The sequence below is a fragment of the Patagioenas fasciata genome, chromosome 6 (assembly GCF_037038585.1).
Source record: "Patagioenas fasciata isolate bPatFas1 chromosome 6, bPatFas1.hap1, whole genome shotgun sequence".
Classification (NCBI taxonomy): Eukaryota; Metazoa; Chordata; class Aves; order Columbiformes; family Columbidae; genus Patagioenas; species Patagioenas fasciata.
In genome coordinates, this window is record NC_092525.1 from 30,491,229 (window position 1) to 30,513,360 (window position 22,132).

Consider the following 22,132-nt stretch of genomic DNA (forward strand, 5'->3'; position numbering starts at 1 on the left):
TGGAATTGCTCTCTTCACACACAGATTTCCAGGCCTCTCCTTGCACCCTTTCTCTTCTGTGAGATAAAAATACTATACCTTTGTAGAGCATTTGGATATCCTGTCATAGAAGGCACTAAGTGCCAGATATGGCTGGTATGTGTTTAGCAGCAGCAGTGTGTGTAATGATCGGTATTTTGAAATCAACAAACAGGTTATGGGCCCCTGGCTTTCCACTAATTGGCCTTTACTTTCATCACTGAAGACCTGTGAATGCAGTTTAGGAGCTCTGTTGCTATCACTTTTTTTCAGTGGAAGCCGAGGGAATAAGTAAGTACATAAATTAAGTCCCTTACTCTCTGAGCTGCTCTCATTGGATAACAATTAAAATTATCTGAGAGAGCAATGCACTAAAATTCCTTGCATCCCCTTATGTTCCTCTGAATATATCAAAGAAATTAGTATTTAGGCCTATTAATGCTGTTTATTTTTTTATTTAGTGCAGGAAGCAGAGTTATGATACAGGTGTATAATTTCATCTTTAAATCAACGTCAAGTTTTGTGGCTGGTCACAAGCAGGACTGGTATAACCATGTTTTAGTTACCAACCCTTGATAATACATCTAGAGTTAGTAAAGGCCTCTGCAAATAACATTTGTGCTTCCTTTATACCACGAATAGTTTACACAGCACAGATGTGCTATTATTTTTCTTTCCATTAAGGCATTAACTCTTCAGCTTGCTGTACAGTCTTGGCTAAAGAAATGGCATGAAAGTTCCTGTAATTGTGAAGGTTATTAAAAAGAAAGAACAGAAGAAAAAACGTTTCTTTAAAATTGTCATCCATGTGCAGCCAAGGTCTCAGGAAAAGCCAAGGTATCAGCTCTCTGTTGGACTGGGGGGGCCTTTTCTTTTCTTTTCTGGAATGCTAGGTATTGTCATGTAAATTTCATTACAAAAATACCAAAGGGTAAAGGAAGTAAATATTTAGAAACTTGTGTACCTAGTTATAAAACCGTAATTATGAGAAAGTGTTCTTGTGTAATGAGCACTACACGTCTGTCATACAGTGCTTTAATGTCTACAGTAGTTATTAGCCGAATATTTCCATTATTACCATTCTGTGAACAACTGCCATTCTTGAAACTGATTGATGTTTAGGAATAAAGCACTTTTATTACATGTTGCCAGTTTCTGAGGACCAATCTTATAACCTGCAGTGCCTTCAAAGGAGTGATGATGCCTCCTCCTTCTGGAACTAATCACATCTGAGGAAAGTGAGAGGGTGAAAACATCTTTTTTTTTAATTTTTTTTTTTTCTGGAGAACTTTCATTGCGTTGTACACCATTCTGCTGCAAAAATGATTGTAGTGTTTTATCTGCCAAAGGTGACACTGGGGGAAGATAACTTTACAGGAAGAGAGATGTTTGAATATGGGCAGCTAGCACTGTGCAGTGCCTTGTCTCGAGGCAGTGAATTTATTTGTGGGTTGATGAAATTGTGGTCTCAATTTTTCATTGTCTGTGTGCAAAACAGTCTTCTGACAGGGTTTGCTGGTTGCAAAGTCTTCACTAACATTTCATTAGTTTAATTTGTGCTCTGTCCAGACCAGCACACAGATCTGCAGTTTCAGGGAAGAAAAAGTACAAGAAAAAGAGAAGAGAAATGCCCGCCAAGTGTTTATCTTCTTAAGGCCACACTGTCTTTCTGGAGCCTAGGCAATCTCTAATCATGCTTTGAGAGTTTTTCAAAGGAGGAAAGCTGTAAGAAAACATTGCAGGCAAGTTAACAGTAAATATCACTCAGAAGGGACTTGTAGTTTGTGCATGTTTTGTGCATTATTTAAATTCCCTCATCCTCATCCTAGTCCCTTAGAGACTATCTGTAAAGGCGTAGTGCCCTCTGGCTCCAGTGGGAACTACCAGAGCTTCTTGTGCTTTCTTCCCAAAATAAGGCAGAGAAAGAAACTACCTTACATGCCAGTGTTAAGCTAGCATCCATGTCCGAGCTCAGCTGGTAGGAGCAAGTTCAGATGCTGACACTAATCTAAATGCACCAACATGAAACTCCCAATGGCTGTATTTCTACTTTAGAGACCACCTGAAGTTGGAAAGCTTCTGCTCCAAAGATTCTTCAGCTTCTGTATTACAATAAAAAGGCAAATCTTGAGAGCTGAAGAATCCTCCCAAGAAACTATTTTCAGCACGATAGAGTGGGGACCCAGCTGTTCTCTCCTAACTCATCATTTGATCACCAGATTATAACTGGTCCTCCAAAAATCACATCCCTTCCAGCCTTCAGTATGAACAGCTCTAGTTTTTGCTAGAGTCTTTGTCTGCCCAGATCCCTTTGTGTCAAACTCCAAAATTGCTAAGTGAAATTGCCAAAAGCCACCATACTTTGCTGCTTTTTCCAACCCCACCCTGATAGCAGCCGCTTGCTTTCCAAATATCTCAACAGACTCTGGTATGGCCCTTCTTCTTTCCAAATGATGATACAGCCCACCAGCTTACAGACACATGCAGATCCCTATGAACAGTCAAGGTAGGTAGTTTCCATTTATTGCTGGGAGAAAGTAAAGTGTCAAATAACTTCCTACTCATCCTATGGCAAGCAGATGAGTAGGCTGTGTGCTTCAACCACCCTTGGGTAGAGATACCAGTTCTCCTGCTCTTGGTTGTGTGAGTCTTGAGAAAGGGGAAGTGTTGAAATAAATGGCTATGATACACATAGTGTTGAAATAAACATTTATTTTAACACACTGTATGTGATGAGCCATTTATTTTAACACTTTTCACTTGAAGTGTTGAAATAACAGTTTTTATCAGGGGACGTGTCATCCGCTGTTTTATGTATATGTGAATATGGAAATATATCTACTGACTGTGCGTGTGTATATATATATACTCACACAGATTATATGGATATGTAATAATAATATGGTATAGGTGTGTAGATACACACACTAGTCCACAGGAAAATACAGTGTTTTCTGCTAAAATTGAGTTATTTGTTTCACAAAAGTTTTGTGTTCATGCCATCGTATTTTTAATGTATTTTATTTATCTGTAAATGGATTTAAATATATCTGTTCATGGCATTGTATATTACTAGGCAATAGCAACTAGATGACCTAGATAAAATAGAGACATAGACAAAATAAAATAGATAAACCTCAAAATAGTGTAAGAATGATCCTAAGTTATGTAAAGGAAGAAAAAAATACTTCATCTGAGCTTTCCAGGTATTTAGATCTGGATTTTTTTAGTTTGCTGTACTTTCATAAGCTGTGCTTCAGTTTCTGTAATGGACTTCTTACACAAGGGGTTGTTAAACAGTCTGAGATTTGCTTCAGGTTTTGTAAATAACCTGAAAAGTTGTTGTACTGCATTTTTCAGTAATGTTTTTATATTTAAATATGCTGCAGGAACCTCAGTGCTCCACTCAGCAGCCAGTTGGCACTCTTCCAGTGTCGCCTTAGATGTACCAAATTTCCTTTGTATGATTAGAACGACATGTGCGCTGAAGTACAGGTACAGACACATAGACACACATGCACCTCCTGCTTTCTGGCACCAGGGTCATGTTGACCGTGGTGGTTGTTGTTGTTAAGGAGGTTAAAACCAGCTCAAACAAAGGTAGCGCTGCCTCTGAGGCTGGCAGAAGCGAGGCTGCCTCTGAACAAATCTGTAAGCGTCTGGGTAAACAGCCAGAGAGACTTCCACTAGACTTCGAGTTGAACACATTTGTCTCCGCACCAGAATAAATGGGCAGTTAGCCCCAGTGAGCTAAAGTGAAGCACTCGCATGTTTTGGGGGGAAGGATTGCCCAGCAGGATTTGGCAGGAACTCATTTGTCCCTCTGTGATGGCTGCAACAGTCTTGTTGGGTGACTGTGGGCAGTATTTCTGACATGGACTGTCCCTTGGGTCTTATGCTGGTCTGGTTCACGTGTCTTTTTCTTTGTGTTATGTCAGAAGCATACCTCAGTTAGCAGTACTACTTTTATTCTTTTATCATTACTGTTGTATCATTGTTTGTTTCATTTTGTTGGCACTACGGCTGTCGGTAAAAGGCCAGTTTTGTCCTGTCCCAGTGGAGGAGCAGGGTGAGGGGTGCGGGACCTCCACCAGCAGCACCCGCTGCTCAGCTCGCTGCACTGACCCGGGGACCCCGACCCAGGGTTGCGCTGGGGAGCAGCAGCATAGCTCAGGGAAAAGCAAGGGCAGGGCAGCCACAGAGCATGCAGAGCACGGGGTGAGACCACTGTCAGCTTCAAGTCAAACCAAAGTAGAAAGCATAAATGAAATTAAATAATGAACATCTGAGAAATTGCAACAGAAAATGCCTTCCTAAGTTTCATGCAGATGACCAGATGCATTGATTTTTAGTGGCTCTGTAGTTTTCAGCGAGAGAATGGCTTTGTTAGAAAATGTTTCACCAGCTCTTGCAGCAATTGCAAAACAATTTGTATCTGTCCTCTTGATTTTTCCTACTGAACTTCAATATGAGTGAAAATTCCCTCAAGTCTTTCTGGATGAACAATATTTACAGATAAGAAAAATTTACTTTTTCCCCTCTCTCTTTCTCCAATTCTGACCTTTTTAATTGAGAGAAGTCTCTGATGACTACTAAACATTTATTGAATGGGAACTCTGGTGATTTTGTGAACTTTCAGCTGAAAGAGCATAAATAATCATTAGAATCAATTAAAAAATGGTAAAAAATAAATCCTAAAAAGGATATGGATTTTTTTTTCTGTGCTTATGACAGTTCCACCATTTCTTTCTATTTGTGTACTTTTTCTTTTCAAAGGAAACGTGAAGCAAAATTATTACTTCTTTTTTCCAGTCACAAGTTGGGCTCAAACTTGTAGGTATCCCTAATAGAATCAAATGACAAGTAAACTTCGAAATAAGAAGGAAGGGGGAAATAATTATCAGAGAAAATATTAACACACCATTAATTTATCAAGCCATAAATATCATAAATAGTCTCGATATGCTAACAAAAATGAGTAGAATGCAGTCAGTTGATACAGTTTCAAGAGTCAGCAATGGCAGCGTGAGTTAGAAACTGTTTTGAATCTGCAGAATCACTAACTGTATTCTAAAGTCTTGGGGTAAAGTCCTGACTTCCTTGTAGTCAGCAGAACCTTTGCCATTGATTTGGTAGTATTGGCACATCACCCTTCAAAAATTATCGATAAAATGAAACATTAGGTAGCTATTCCTTTGAAGATGTAGTCTAACTGTTGTAGAGACATCCCATAAAATGAATATTCCCTCCAATACTCCATTTGCTAAATGAATAATTAAAAGCTTTGGTCGGAAATAGCCAGAGCCTGAGTAAATCATACATTATCAGTAGTGATTTTGGCAAATGGCTATTAACGCGCGAGTAGTAATGGACTGAAGGACTGACCAATCTGTGAAATAGAGAGGGAGCAGTGAAGAGTCTTCTCTGAATCCTGAGCCGAGTGACAAGTGTTGGGCTGTGCATCACGATAGCTGTGCCAAGGTCCATCTTGAACTTGCTCTTTGGGCACTTCCTATACTTTTTAGTGCACAGAATATTGTGCGTTGCATTTGGGCAACTCATAACCACTGTGGATATTCTTTCTCTCTAAACACGTCTGTTCACTGGGTTTTCTTCTGCATATAGATGCATTCTCTGGCCATTTTGAAGGATGTGCCTGCTACACTGTTTCATTAAACTGCTGCGTTATCGGGTAATTGTTTAAACATAATGCCACAGCACTATCAAAAGGAAAGGTGAACTAATGGCATTTGCAAATGTCAGGGATTGTCTTAACACTTTTATTATAGTTTATAAAAAGTAGGTTCAGGGCATTTCATGGCAATTATTTCCACAGAAATTGGTTATTTAAATAAATTGCTAATTATCTGCATATGACAGTACTGAAAACCCTGCTAATGAGTTATTTGATAAGTGTAGCTTATGGTGGCCACCTACAGGTGGGAGAGAGAAAGAACATATAGAATGATTGCAATCGGAAGGAATGCAGTGCAAATGAGTTGTGTATAACCCACACATTTATTTCCCTGGACTGTTTGCAAATGCAGATTATATATATATGTATATATATATATATATAAATGAATATATAAAATAAAGTACTTTGATCATCAGTACTAGACAGCATACACATTATCAAGAAAGTGTCTTAACAAAGGATTATGTTTTGTGTTTGGTTGGTTTTGTTTGTTGTGTTGGTTTTTTTTTCCCTAATCCCCGAACTTTCTTATTTCCTTCCTTCCTGCAGCACTGGATTGATCATCTACAATGACTGATCTTTCGCGGACCAATTCCCTTATGTAATGCTTTTTACACCCAAGTCTGGTGTTTGCTGTCATTGGCTTATTTTGTCGTTAGCTTTATTAATTTTAACAGTCCAGGTGGTAACAATGTCAGCTGCCTTCTGAGAATGTATTTACGGAGGGAGGAAGGGTGATGTTGGGATTTTTTTCTTTTTAGCATCACAGACTTTATGAGTAATTTATTAATTGAAAATAATGTATCAGCTGATTTTTCTTCGTAATATTTAGGCTCATATTAATTTTGTAAAGAACTGCAGTGTAATATGATGCAAATTAAAAATTAATTTCACTTTACAATGCACAGAATGGAGAGAATTATGACCCAAATTCATTTTTATTCCATCTAGTAACCATAGATAGAAAAATTTGCTTTTTAAGTCGTCTACTAACCAGAGGTATGAGGGTTTACTTTCCTTTTGAATGTTTCTTTTGTTGATAAAGAGCTTGATAAAGACCATTCAGACTGTTTCAAGATTCAGGTTCAGTATTATGAGTCTGAATTGATTCATCTCAGTTCCGTTAGCTGTTTTTTAATTGACCTGCATCATCTTTACCTGAAGATACATTTAAAGCTGCTACAAATATGTGTTAAAGACTTTAAACTACAGCATTGATGCAATATATTGCAAGTGAGTATGCAGCCCAGTATTTAAGGCTTCTGAGACTGTTGTTTTGTTGTTTGAGGTTTTTTTCCCCCCATTGGTGGATCAAGAAGATCTGAATTGTTTCTGCTAGGAACTTTCAAAGCTACTGGGTTGCTTGAAGCTGAGTGCCAGGCTTCTCCTTGGAGGAAGGCATTAAGTTTCACTCTCAAGCCTCAATCTAGTGCACATTTTTGGTGCTTGACAGGATCGAGTCGTCTGGGGACTCTAAGGACTTACCAAGGTCTTAATAAAACATGTGTCTTATGGCATTGGTAAAGGGCTTTTTACTTTCAAAGGAAAAACAAACAATCAAAAAAATAAGTAGGTATAATACCTCTCATCAGTTTGTCATCAGTCTGCTGTCCTCAGAGGAAAAGGGCAGCTCTGCCTACCTGCACGGATCAGGGAGAGGCATTTGATTGACACATGCTCTGCTTCTTCATTGTGTTTTGCCTATTGGATTTCCTTGACTTCAGCCTCTCATAGTCTCAAAAAAATTCTGACTTTTTATTAAAAAGAAAAGCAAATCTCTTTCAGGCAAGAAAAAAGGTCGGGGACTTTTACATCGTATATTTATTTCATTGTTTAGATCTTTATATAATAGCAAGTATTTGTTCCATAATTAATAAGAGACTTGAAAGAGTAGTTTTCAACATAGAGTAGCATGTCATCTCCACCAGCTATTTTTCTCTCTGTCTTTCATTTCCAAATCTCACTCCCCTGCTTGAGGTCTGGATAAATGGACTTTGTTTATTAAATCTCATTATTTTGCAGCAAGGTAGATGATAACCACATCTAGCATCTGGTAGCTGCTGTAATGCTGCTATCAAGAGAGTACCATACCAGCAGTTTCCCCAGCTATGGGTGCATAACTAGTGGAATTACAGGTTCTAACATGTCAATGTATGTGGTAGGTGCTTAATTTTTAGCATGTGAACTGTCTTTCGAATGTGTGCTGGATTTGGACCTCAGCTTCTTAAATACCAGTGGATTTATCTGACAACATTCTGCAAATTCCCACTACTGCTTACAGCTCTTTTAAAATTTGGCATTAAATCTCCTTTATTTCAACCTTTTAAAAACTCCTTCTGCACAGATCTCTGTAATGGGATTTATTACCTTCCTGTGGTACTTATATGGAAATGGAAGAAAATAGACACTCTAGATCACATTCAATGTTAGTTTGCTTTGTTTTTTAGTTTTTATTTGCCTTTTTTTTTTAATAGCTTGCTATCTCTATTATTTGTATTCTTTCTTTTTTTTGGCTTTAATCTGGAAGGTTGTTTCGCTATTTCATTAGACAGTAGGATCTCTATTACAAGTAAATCACATTGTATTCCAGATCAGCAGCTTTTATTACAGAAGGGGAAGCATCTGAACTGTTGATCAAGAAATGCACAGGAGAATGGCTGCACCTTCTGATGTGCTTGTTCCATATTCTGTAGACTAAAGAAAAAATGCTGTGATGAATAGTGACACCTCAGTCAACCCTCTGATTGTCATTAGAGCCATTTATTTACTCTCATCAGAAGCACTCCTGAAATGTTTTTAAATTCATTTAGGTGAATTATAGATGAATGGAATGCTTTTGCGATCGTACCAATTTATCTCTAATTTACTAATCACCAAATGTAAGTAATAACTCATATTATGAATATCAAGTGCAGCTAGTAGCAAAAAGTACCTGTGTTCCATAATAAATTCGAAGTCTCATTGCCATCTCTGCTAGGCTTCATCAAATCATATGCTTGATTTCTTTGGGCTGAATGAAGGCCTTTCTGATTACCTATTGTGCTGAAACCTTAAATAAACTGTCATTTGCTCCTTTTCCTCTACTGACCATTGTGCAGAGACAGTCATTTAAGTGAGAAGGTGGCTAATTTAATCAGACTGAAGAAAGGAACAATTCTATTCTGAAAATATTTTCTTGTGGAACTCTTTGCTACAAGGTCAAGGGCCTATAAGGCTTAAAACTGATTGAATGCAAACTCTTAGAGTTACATTGGGGTTAAAAGAATATAAACCTACATGCCTCAAGGCAGATGTCGGTTTTTAACTCATGCATATTGGGAAGAAATTTCCCTCTAGCCACATGATTTCAGAGTTACCACCACCTGTATTCCTTCACCTTTCTGAAAAATAACTACCTCATCACAGTGAGATTCTGGAGCAGCTGTGTCAGTGCCTGAAAGCAATATAGCAAGTCTGATGCTTACCTGTAGGCTCGATTTCAAACACTGAATATTTGAAGAATTTCATGAACTAGTGTTTTTCAATGAGATTGTTTTCAATGGTTTTGGCTGTGTAGTGTATATCTTGGTGTGTATGCCCTCCAAAAGGCTTTATAAATAAATCCGTGAGAGCAAACAGCATGGTTCTGGTTTTGGTTGTTTGGTTTTTTTTCTTTCTTTCTTTCTGTAAGACTGGCCCATCAGTTCTGTTGTAATATTTGCTCTTTGGACACTAGCAGTCAAACTCTTTCACAGGATCGTTGTGTTCCTTTCAGAGGCATTACAATCGATCTAACTCATATGATGGCAAAGAGTGTCCTGTTGAAAGTTCCTGCTCAGCACCACCTCCCTGCCATGATCTCTTCTGGTGTGATCTTAGATTCCTTAAAGCAATTTTGGTGAGATTTCACATTTTTATGTACTAGGCTCTAGTTTTCACCAAAACACACATCTTGGATTAGGCCGTCCATTTCTGCAAATCAAAGTTTATATGCTGAAAATATTATATCTCTAAACTAACAAGAAGTATCCGTGTAAAGCCTGTGAGCAGCCCTGATCCCTAACGTGGGTGTGGAAGAACATTCCATGTGTCTTGATGGCAGGTGGAAGAGTCTGATCAGATGGTGAGTCTTCTGGTTTTTGCTCAGGTGCAGAGATCAACTATTAAAGAAGGAGGAGGTGTTGTACTGAGTATATAACGAGAAAGCTTCTGTCCTGAGGCAGCAGAAGTTGTCATTGCCCAAGAAGATAATTTTGTGCAGGTGTCAATAGAGACGCTTAGCTGAGCTTTTGGGTGTGAATGTGTTTAATGCTGATGGGCCAGAGTCTCCTGTGAACTCAGCTTCATCTGTCAGGGCAGCAGTGATGGGCAGTGGTATGTTGCAAAGGGCAATGTGAGCTGAAGACAGAGTGTTTTTAATGGTTAAAACAAAACAAATCTCAGTTTTCTGTGATGGAAAGTTACCTTGAAAATGCAGCACCTTGGCAAAGTGACGGTGCAGTTGTCCTATTTTAAGCAAAACACGATGGGTTTTGCAACCTGACCTCATCTGGGATCATTCTTCTCATTGACCATTCCAGCTAGACTGCAGAGGTTTTAGCTGATGCACAAGCAGGGCAGAGGTTCTTTGTAGAGAGCAGAATCCTGAGCCGACAGTAGGTCCTTCATGGACACCAGTAAAGCTCTGCCTGGGAGGAAACACTGATGGAGACACTGGAGGGAAGGTAGATGCTGGGCTCTGTGAGACAGGTTTGCTTGAAAAAGGCAAATTATCTTTTACTAAAGGCTTCCTTAAATTAAAAATCCAGCCAGCAGACTGCAGTATTTCTGTCTTAGAAAGGGTAGAGAAAGAATGGCAAGACATCTTTATTGGGCTGAAGAATAAATTTTGTCTGAAGGAGATGAGAGTGGTGGTCAGATGTCTAAGCAGGGGTGTGGCGATGCAGCAGCTACTGTTTCTGCATGGTCTCTTTTCCCACACTTCCTAATTTTAGTTTCCTGTTCCTATTGCTTTGTTTGTTGCACTGCTTTTATTTCTTTCTTCTCTTTCAGTTATTTGCTCTTGCAGAAAGTCAAAGCTTTAAAGGTTATTAAAACACCCATGGAGGCTGTTCAGAAGTATTTCATGTCATAATGGTTCCCCAAGTTACCAAACACAGTATGAAAAAAAAAGAAAAAAAAGAAAAAAAGTACTAGCACTTCCTTGTATAGGTTGACAGCCAGCCAGTTCTTCTGGGAGCGATGTATCCCTCCCTTACACTACTATATTTTTACACAATCACAAAATAAAATTATGCTAAAGGCTCTCTAAACTAAGTAAAAAAATTAAGAATGTGAGAGTTTTCTAGAGAACTCCCAAACAACCTAAAAAATAAATAACTGAAAGTGTTCACCTGTCTATGCTATCCATCATTTAATGAGCAGCATCTCTATGCATATTTTAAATATTTGCATACCGTCAATAGTATGTAGCCAAAGCAGATGCATTGCAGATAGAGTGTATTGAGATTTTAATCATAATTCCTCTAAATTGTAGCTGGGAGTTGTCTGACTCAATCTCTATATACCGTTTGAAAATTCAAGCTCCAGTCTTGGAGATACAACCACGGACGAACATACCATATTCTTTTGAGCTTCTCACTACTGTGTTAATAGTTTGAAGGTGCTTACTTAAAGGATTATCTGAATCTACAAATATCCAAAGGGGAAACATATTAAATAATATATGAAATGTCAAGCGCAGTGAAATGGTGCTTTTAAACAACTTTTAGTCAGACATAAGTAAATTAGATGTTCCCTCCCATTTGGACACTATCTGTGTTCAAAAAATCAACCTTATTCTTTATGTAGAAACATACATCTCTTTGTTTACAGCGTACTGTATGGTAAAGTATTGCTTTCTGTCTCGGACATGGTTAGTCTTTGTTTTGAGCATCAGTTAAAATGTTCAAGCCAGTTTTGCAATGTTCATCCATATTTTTCTGCAATTTTATTTATTTCAGCCAAGGTCATGATACTTTACGACTATTGATACCACTTGAAACCTGCTTGGTGGGTTGGTAGCCTCTGTATCTCAGAATTAGGTGTTAGTTCCTGATCTTCCTACCATGAGAAATGTGCAAATTACATCAGGACGTGTTCTGATGTTGCTTACAAAATGTTCTGGTTTTCTGCAGGAAATGCTATTAGGCCCATCGCCCTCCGCGCGGTGTCTGCCATAGCCCGTGCTCTCCCAGGATTTCCCATCTTAGCAACTGGAGGCATTGACTCTGCTGAAAGTGGGCTCCAGTTTCTGCACAGTGGGGCTTCAGTTTTACAGGTACCTTTCCTTTCTTTCTTTAAAGTTAATTAAAGTTAAAATAACTGTAATTAAAACCGTAACGTATCTTCCTTCCAAACACTAGTATAGCGGGGGGGTTTATACCACTGAAAGGAATTTTCATGTTTTTAGTTTCATGCTTCTTGCTAAGGGATATTCATTTTAGATGAAGGAGGCAGAGAATTTGCCAAAGGATTACTTTGGGTGTCACAATACCAATCTGGAAAAAGGCTAGCCGTGAGTATGTTATGACCTTTCATCTCTAATCCATAGGATTTAAACTTTCAACATCTCTCCTTTGTCATACAACCAAGGTTAACACAGGGTTAAGACTGACCTATCTGATCTTCCTTTCCTCTTTTTTTATTTTTGTCTTCTGCAAAGAGCCTTTTCAAGAGGAGAGAGCTTTCAAAGAGGATCACTTTGGTCCCGCTGGGAGCCAGTTTAAAGGAACTCTTGTTTATCCACTTATCTGCGTCCCTCAGGATGTTTATTGGGACAGGAGGTGCAGAGCTGCACCTCCTGCATATGGTGCTGGCTTTGTGGCCTATTGCGTTGGAGGAAGGTGTCGCACCACATGCAGTAGTTGAGGCTGTTTATGTTGCCTGATGGGTTCTTCTGAGGTCCTGGCCAGACTGGCACGGTTAGTTAGTCCCTCACGGAGGGAAGGCTTGGAGACCTTTTTTTGTGGGCACCAGAAATTGGCTGGAAAATAGTCCCCTTGCTGCTCATGTCAGGGCACCATTGCAGCATGTGTGTTAGAATGGCTGATAAGGAGCAGGTGGTGGGTATGTTATAGTATTCCATTGTATCTTGTTACATTCTGGTAGATACTCATGCCCTTTACCTGTAGCTTCCATCGTAGACAACAGCAGCTGTGGATATCGGCTTCATGTCACTCCGTGGGATGACGGGGGTGGTTTCATTCCCACAATTCACTTTGACATTAAAATTAGATTCAGTGTGTCCATCCTTTCTGCACAGCTATGGTGACTGCTGAAAGTAATCATTTATTTGCTGTGTTTCAGAAAATAAAATAGGCCAATTCAGTGGTTTGGTTTTGTCGGGGTTCTTAATGCAGGTCAAAGTTAGTATCTCCGAGAGCTGAAGTAGAAGGCTATTGCTTTTTTAAAACCTTACTGTGTTCTTTGGATTTATTAATACCATTTCCTATTGTTTTAACTAGTTTATATTAGAATGCTTCGAACTCTACCCATGAACAGACAAAAGATCCACCTTTCTTACACAAGGGTCTGAGAGCTTCTTCCATATAAATACTAAGTAACGGTACAAACTACAGAGCGTTTTTCTAAAAAAACAGTAAACTTGACAAGGGAATGTTTTTGGTGCTATACATGCATTTCATTTGTTGTCGTAATAGAGCTGCAGTTTTGATGGCTTTGTCTGTGACAATGTTATGTGACTTGAACTATACAGTGGAACTTTTTCTGTTCTATGTCTGCTGCATCTGTTTCTGGATGACTAAAAATGAAGTTTTTAAATTTTATTTACGCACTTTTCCTTTATTTAGACTGTGCAGCTGTTCATTTCTCTTATTTTGTGTTGGTTTACCCCAACGGTAATGGGAAATTCTGAAAGATAATTTAGTGCAGACATCCCAGTCAATGCTTAAGAGAAAGAATATTGGATTTACAAAACATTAATTATTGTTTTCCCTTTAGTAATAATAAAATTTTCTTGAAGTGGCTTCCAGAAATGACTTGGATCTATACTGGTCTTCTGCCCTTTATGGAAGGATTTCTCTTTCCAACACGTTTTTCCTGGAGATGGTGAAAAAAACCCTTCTTTTCTCATCCTTAGCTGTCACCAGTTTAACTTAATTTAAATCTTTAGAACTGATTTTAACCTTCTCTGGATCAAACCTATCCTCAGTTTTAGTGGCTTATTTCTGTTTCACTAAAGTAGGGAAGTCATTTAAACTAATTTGAGATAAATGGATTCTAAAGCTGCCTTGTAGGTAAGGGTCTAAACTAGTTCAGTTACACTTATTTAAAAATAAGCCTTTAAGAAACTTCCTGTAAGATTGTGAGTACAGGCTATATGTCTTTTCCTCATCTTGGGAAAGGCAAATGGAAGAGAGAGGGAAACAAGTTATCCCTATAGACAGTGTTACAAGAAATACACTTGACCAGGACTAGAGTGAAACTTTTAATTGCTGCTCAGGCAAGATACATTGTGATAGACAGAAGACGACAGCCTCATCTGCATAGGTCATCTTTGTAACCTAATTAGGATTATGAGAATCATTGCCGTTCTTCGCCGTTTTAACAATGTCATACAAATAGCTGAATAATATACTTTTCCCTGAATCCCAGTCTCTCTCTCACATGTCCTTGATACCAAATGCCCATGTTGTTCCTTCTTCACGAGTCAAAATCTCTGTTGCTTATTTTAGCAGCTTCAATGGCTCAGTTCTGCTTTCTCAGTACTAAAATACTGAGCAAGTACAGAATTTTGAGATAGGATCAAGTAAAGTGATCTACAGAATGATTCAGTATGTTAAGATTCACTATGTAGCAAGTCCTCAAGTTAAGTAGATGGAAGCTGGGATGTACTGGGAGAATGATATATGTGTCCCCTAGCCTTATCTTAAGTACCTGCTTTGGACACTGTTGGAGGTGGTGCTGAATAGACATTTGGATTGACACAATACCACACATTTTATGATCTTACTTCACATTTTCAGAAGCACGAGGACACCTTACAACTGATCCCGAGGCAGAAAGTGAGCAGCCTGGGCTTTGGCACTGCTGGACTGAGCCTGCACTTACTGTGCCGAGAGCAGGTTCTACCATTGCTGGTGCTGCCCTGTGACACAGAATTGCATGTGGATGTTTCCTCATTAGCAGTATGTTAAAAGGGTAGAGCATGTCAGTTCATCCAGTGTTAAACGTGGTCTAGTACCACTAAGCAGCACAGGTTGTATTGATTCATTCACAAAGTCCAGCAAGAGCGCCTAGAGAGCAGCACTTGTGTGGCCATTGGGCTTCCCCTCGTTTTGCTGAGACATGAGTCCTGTGTCTTCTCTGCCATGAGAGGGTGGTGTTCATGGGCTAAGATAATACAAAGGCTTTGTGTGGGTTAATTTAATTGCAATGTGGCATATGTCTTAGAGAAAGGGTTTATGAAAAATAAATGCACCTCCCTTAAAAGCAAGATCAGGTCTTCCACTGCAGCTGTTTCACCTGCAATCAGTTCTCCATTAATTTTTCCAATTGCATTTATTTGTAAGACAGAGAGATTTATTTTCCATGTACAAAATCATCACACACAGGAATGCAAGGTCATAAGCCATATTTTGATAAATGCTATAACCAACTCAAGTGGTATTAAGCAAATATATTAGGGAATAGTTTAGGGAGAGAGTTTCAGTATTCAAAGTGTGCTCTATCCCCTCCTTTAGAAGATGGAGGTCAACATCTTAGTGTCATTACTGGCAAAAATTTGTGTGTAAGAAAGTTTTGCAGCAGATACAGAAAACAAACTGGATCATTGTAGTCAGTAGTAGCTGGGATTAAAATTTTATACAGCAATTTAACAGAGCATTCTTCTACTTTATTGACTTCAAAAATGGTTGCAGAAAGACTCCACTTGTTTTTAATTTTTTAATTAAAAATTCCAGAACATTTCAATCATTCTTCAGCTGAATCCATAGCACTATACTTTTTTTTGTAACATACCCAAGTCTACCAATCCTTTTTCAGTATAAGCATGAAATTAAAAAAAATTATTATTTTTTAAACTAATTATTTATGGAGATAATCCTGCAGTCCTTTCATACCAAAAACTCCAGAAATGTCTAGCTGCATGTTTCTGAGGTACAGTTCATTACTACAGGATTCCAGTAAGGCTGAAGTATTTTTTTAAGTAAGCTTTTATTAAACCCCCATTTTATCAAAATAAGATGTATATCAGATTTTTTTTTGCATCTTTTGCATCATACCTATGATTTACCATGTCACATTGATGGTTTGTTAGGTTTTTGCAAGGCTTTGAAAGAGACATGCATTTTTCAAAGTCACATTGCTGTAGGAAATTAAAAATTGAGACAATTATAGAAAATACCAGTGGAAAGAGAAAATGCATTATAGGAAAAGCAATAATAGCTTAAAAATATTAAAGTAAAAATCACTTCACAGTAGCCTGTATGATTCAATTGTAGATCAATATTGTGTAGTTAATGCATTAGCAGTAGAGCATTAATTTGCAATTACCGCAGGTGATCTGATCCTCTGTGTTCTGTCCATTGACATAAATGACCTTTTGTTGAAAGAGATTCTGTAGTCATTATTTCTAGCAGATGTAGCAAAAAAAAAAAAATAGAACAAAGGGGTATTTTCTGAAGTATACTTGCTTCACAGTAGAGTTTCTTAACATTTTATTCTGGTATGGAAGACTTTTGTTAATCCTGAATATTCGTCATTAATGTGTTAAAAATATGAGTTCCTTTTTAAACAAATTTATTTTTTTACAAAGTGTGGAGGCCACACGTGTCCCCTGTTGCTCCAACGCGGATGTCTGTAAGGCTCTCTACACAGCAATGTTTCAAAACCCACCCATATAATAGTTCTTCCAGCAGGGCAGCCCGTCGCTTTGCCCCGAGCCCTGTTTCAGACCCACTTTCCTCCATCTCCACTTCCCCCTTGCCCTGGAGAGGATGAGGGGATGTGGCACTTTGCAGTCCTGTTCCTATGGGCACTGTGCTCTCATCCTCACTGTGTTGTATATTCAGCCCTTGCACCATGACTCTCCTGGAAGTATGACAGACCTTGATAGGAAAGCAATAGTGAAGGTTTTTTGCCTCTTCAAGATGAAAACTCCCTCTAACACAGAACACTGTTGTTTTTTTATGAGACTATTTTTTTTTTGTAACATTTTCAAGGGGCATTCTTATTGGTACCTCTTTAGAGGCAGAATCTCAAGGGATTCGGGGCAGTTTGATTATGATTTTTTCTTCAGTAGACATTTTACTGAACCATTTAGCTGATGGATTTTTATAACAGCAGGATGGCCCTTTATCTGTGAATAAACAAGCTTTTCCATCATGAAATAGTGGGACTTGAACGGTGAGAGAGCATCGTTATTGTATTTCTGCAAATGTAAAACCCTGTAAGTAACCCTTCTACATGGTATAGAATGCCCTGGGTATCAGAAAATAAAAACAAGGCTCTGAAAATATAATCACTAAAATGACATGGAAAAAGAAATACCATTTCATAAACATTATGTCACATTTAATATTTAGATGATACTACCATTCTTCTCCATCGCAATCTCAAAAAAAAAAAAAAAGGTAAATATGTACTATAGTAATTTATTATATTCCCCATCCCCCTTTTTGTTTTCTTATTTTCATTAAAGGTCCCTCATGCAATTTTTCCATGTGTTTTTTTATGGCTACAGAACTGCAAAGTAGAGAACTACTTGTCCATGTGCTTAATTAGTGTTCTTTTAAACCTGTCTCAATGTCTGTTTAAGTCAGTGAAGACACTGGTACTTGAGTTAAGTGAGGACTAGATGAGGCCAAAAAATTCTCATCCAGGAATTATTGTTTATGCCATTTAATGGTTATGGAGAGTGAAAAACTAAAAGAGATTGAAGTCATGGGAGTGACACAGCAGGGCAGTGAAGGAGAAGGCCCTATATTTCACAATTCCAAGTTAAGTTTATACTGATGACAGTCGGAAAAGAAAAATATATTTTGTCTTGCACTGAATAGCACTGATTTTTAATGCAGTGGAACGACTTAGGGACTTAGTCTTTTCTTGTGTCTAATCTCCACTCTGTGCGAGGAGAATGAAGTTGTGTGGGTGGCTGCAAGCCTCAACCACAGCGTGCCATCGGGGTGGCAGAGCCAGCCTGGGATTCTCCTGCCTGGACTCTCCCAGAGCCCACCCTTCCCCTGCCCCCAGCCCATCGCTGCACCAGTGCAGGGGGGAACAGAGGCTGGAGGCTTCGCTTGGTGCCAGTCAGAGGGTGCTTCATGAGCAGATAAGCCCCAAAATGGGCAGACTTTGGCACCCGCTAGACACTGTGAAGTTTCTGGTGCAGGCTGTGGCTCAGGGGGTAGAACAAAACCTTTCTGTACAAAGCTGTTCATGATACAGAGAAGTTAAGACGTAATTCGTCTTTCACCAATTAAATTGATGAGTGAAGAATAGATTGCTCGACACAGTGGCAGGCCCCTAAAGGGATTCAGGATGAGATCCAAGGGTGGGCTCTTTACATCCACCAACAATTTAAAGGAAAAGAAATACCACTTAAGACAAAACCACTTTTAAGATATAGGTCCTTTGATTGAGATAAATGTAGTCTCATGTAGAAACAGCGGTCTTTAGCCCATATTCCCAAAGAAACTTGATATGTGTTTGTATGTCCTTTTGAGTATCCTCAATCACATTTGAGCTTTGTGGCCATTTTCGCTGAAATTTGCCAGAAGACAGAAAGTATTTTGTTTTAACGAGTTTTGAGAAAACAAAAAAATCAGGCAGAGGAGAGAGCGTACGTGCATTCCCTCACTGTAAGCGTGAGCATGTTATGAGCTCACCTTTATTAGACCTCTGAGCATCCACATGGGACAGCACTGTTAGGCCTGTGTCAGCCACAGGAAAGGCTTTAATTGGCAGTCACACCTTATTAGACGTCAGAGAACCCAACCAGGAGACACAGAGCTGCTGGGAGCCAGGTATCATTAGCTCCGCTGCTCACAGAGCCGCACGCTTTAAAAAGTCTTCAGTGGAGGCGGGGATGAACGGCGTGGCCCTGCTCTGCAGAGCGGCAATGTGCAGAACGTGCAGAAACAAAAGAGGGAACAAAGTGCTGTTTGAACACGTCGACATAAAATCAAAAGAAATCAAGACAAATGTGAAAGGGAAGAGCTGAGACAGACATACTCAAGCGATCACTTCTGATAAACATTTCATTATTTTCTGCTTTTCTTCTTGGCTCGATGCTCATTACAGAAACTCAACCTGTTCTCAACTGTCTGTCTGTCTTTGCTAATAAAAAAAGTGATTAGAAGACTGCCACACTTGCTCTATTACAGATGCTTGGGATGGAAATTGCTAATTGATAGTGAAAATTTTCTGAGAGAATTCCTTTTAACAGAAATCGGAATTTGTCAAACAAAAAAAATCTGGAAAGTTTTTTGGTTATAGTTGGAAAAAATGTAAAATTAGAGCAGGTTTTTGTTCTTGATTTTTATTTTTATTATCTTGCCACTCTAAATGAAAAGTTGCAATACTCAAATCAGCACATTGTAAAGTTACGGACTAAACTCTAAGCTAATAGTGCCTTTTATTTTGTGCAGTTTTGCAGTAGTTTTACATTTTCTTTGGAGCTGCTTAAAGGATTTATCTATTAGCCTTCCTTTATGTCTGTTCATTTCACCAGCTAGTAAATGAGGTCTGCATAGATAGGATTGTTATTTCATAAATTTGTAAGAATGAATTCAAACTCATTCCGTAACAATTGCTATTTGTCATTCTTACAATGGATTCTCGTGCAAAGTAAGTTGAACTATCACTGGATAGTAATAATTATTTAATAACAATTAAGTCTCAATTGAGCATCAGCTCAAATGCCGCCCCGTACCAGCCACTCCCAGCCCCTGCAGAGGATTTGTTCTCTGTTCTTGTACCTGGGGACCCTGAGGCTGCTTCTCTTTCTCCTTCTGCCCAGGTGTCTACCCTGCTTCCCTGGGTCTGCTGTCACCAGGACTTGAAGGGTTGAGGAGATGTGAAGAATAATTGCTTTGGCTAAGTGCTTTCTCGATCTCTCCTGAGGACTGACAATATTGCTTGTCTTTCCAAAACCCAGTACTGCTGCACCTATTTTTAATGTGGATTCACACTACCTATGGGCATTCGTGCCACCAGTATCTTACATGAACAAGCACAGAGCTGTCCTCCCTGTAGATAAAACCACATGCTCTGAATTGACATCGAGCGAGTTTTGTTAAAAGTTTACCAAGTAAAAGCAACACGGAGATCACTCTTCAGAAGAAGCTCAGTTAAGTGTTCAAGAAATTGTGGGCAAGTTGTTTTACTCAGCTCAGGTTGCTGTCAGACGCAAAGCTGGCTCTGTTGTAGACAGGGTTCCCCTCGTGTACCAGTGTGGAGGTGAATCTGAAAATGTATCCAGCTCCTTGTTGGATATCGAAAATGTAAATAGCAGGGAAGATAAGTACAGTGGAAGATGCCGAGTTGTTTTTTGTTTGTTTGTTTGTTTGGTTTTTTTTTTTTTGTTACTGCCATCTCCAGTAATTGCTTAGGGAATTTCCTGTGTTTTGCTTTAAATTATACAGATGGTAACTGCAGGAGACTTGCTTTCCAAAAAGGGAAAATGCAAAACATTCAGGTTTGCGAAGCTCTGCCGTCAGAGTTTTTCTCAGAAGCATTATCGGTCATACAAAGAACATACACCTACAAGAAATTTTTGGTTTTGTATTTTCTCCAAGGCTGCAGCTGGCAGGGAAAGGAGAGGGAGAGCCGGTGGTGGAGGAGGGTGCGCTGGCTCGGGAAGGGCACGGTCCTGCAGCCCGCACTGGCACAGGCGAGCGCTGCCGTGCAGCTTGGGCTCGGGATGGGGATAGCCAGGGTTTGGTGACCCATCTGACAGTTTTCCCAGTGGTAGGAAAATCTTTTTTCTGCCCAGGAAGGAGGGAGCAACCTGGGAATACAAACCCTGATGGCTTTTGAAGTTTTTTTTCCTGCTACAACACAAGGCTCCTGACACAGCTTGATCTGTCTGGTGAGAGGTCCTTTTATCCATGCAATTTGAATGAAAGAAACAAACAGAGAAACCATTTTTCTGAAGCTGGCAGTACATTTAACTTCCTTCAATATCTGAGTTATCTCACTGCTTTGCTCGCTGATATTTATTATTTGGACAGAGATAGGTAAAACAATCCCCAGGGAAATGTAGAAGTGGGTTTTTATCTCAGACACGAAGGACTCAGAGGGTCAGAACTATTTTATTCACATGAATCTCACTCTTCAATGGACACAGCAGCTGCTGCACAAATTTGTACAGGCAAGCTGATAAAGGATGAAAGTAATTTTAGCTGAAATAAAATGTGAGAGTACTAGAAGGAAAGACTCACAAGGATGTGGGGTTAATCATTGCAGGGCTGAACTGATGTTCTAAAATGGAAAAATTGCTTTTTTGTTTGATTTTGAGAGGTCTGCAGCCTTCAAAATTCTGATCACAGAAGGATGTCACTCAATAGATTGTTCTCATTAGAGTTTGTTGAAAACTTCTTTGAGGAAACTGTTTTTCATTGACAAATTTCATTTAATCAAAATAGATCTAGGTTCAGGTCCCTGCTGTGTCTGATTCAGAGTGTTCTGGGATGAAGAGCACTGAAGCTCTGTGCTGGATCTGTTATGCATTAATGAACCCGTGTATTACAAGTGATCAGGAAATAGTTATTCTGTCACAGGGAAGTTCAGGGATGGAAAAGTTTTCCAGTTTAAACTGGTAATGAAAATTTTAAAAATGTGTCGAATTAATGCGTTTAAAGAAAAAATATTATTTGGGTGAATCAAAACTTTGTTTCAGTCATCTTGCAACATATTTTAGTTTTGATCTTTTCATTCCAATTAACTTGGATTGCGAACCAGACGTTTTCAAGTTAAATGGAGCTGTTGCCTTCCATGTTGTCAAACAACACATATTGGTGATTCTGAAACTCTCGTCCACACATTTTTCAGACCACAGTTCTTTCTTGAAAAGCATGCTTTCCTAGAACCAGGCTCACTTCTGACAAAAATGCCTTTCCAAAAATGGAATAGCAGACCAACTCCAGTCCAGAGCGGATGGTGTTTCTGTTGGTTAGACTCAGAAAACAAAAATCTTAAAAAATGCTGCTGACCTCTGACTAAATGAGTTTTGTTACTTGATGATTTTCAACATCAAACCACCAGATTGGAGTGACTTAACTGTTAATCTGCTTTCGAAATATCTTTGGAGGACCTGAAGGAAACAGTTCATGGAAATGGGTCAAGTATATCTACATCTACCTGGCACACCTGCTGATGCTCTACCAGCAGCTGTAAAACCATTGAGAGAACTGAAGGATTTCATTTTCCACAACA

General features: G+C 39.0%; 1 protein-coding gene across 6 annotated transcripts in view; it reads left to right on the forward strand.

The window, feature by feature from the left end:
* The window catches only part of DPYD (dihydropyrimidine dehydrogenase), a 340,194-nt gene that overhangs the window by 262,187 nt on the left and 55,875 nt on the right, over window positions 1-22,132 (forward strand). For all 6 annotated transcript variants that reach the window (XM_065842651.2, XM_071810393.1, XM_071810394.1 and 3 more), the window contains one exon: window positions 11,872-12,014. In XM_065842651.2, coding sequence (XP_065698723.2) covers window positions 11,872-12,014 — 143 coding nt within the window. The remainder of the gene's footprint in view (window positions 1-11,871; window positions 12,015-22,132) is intronic.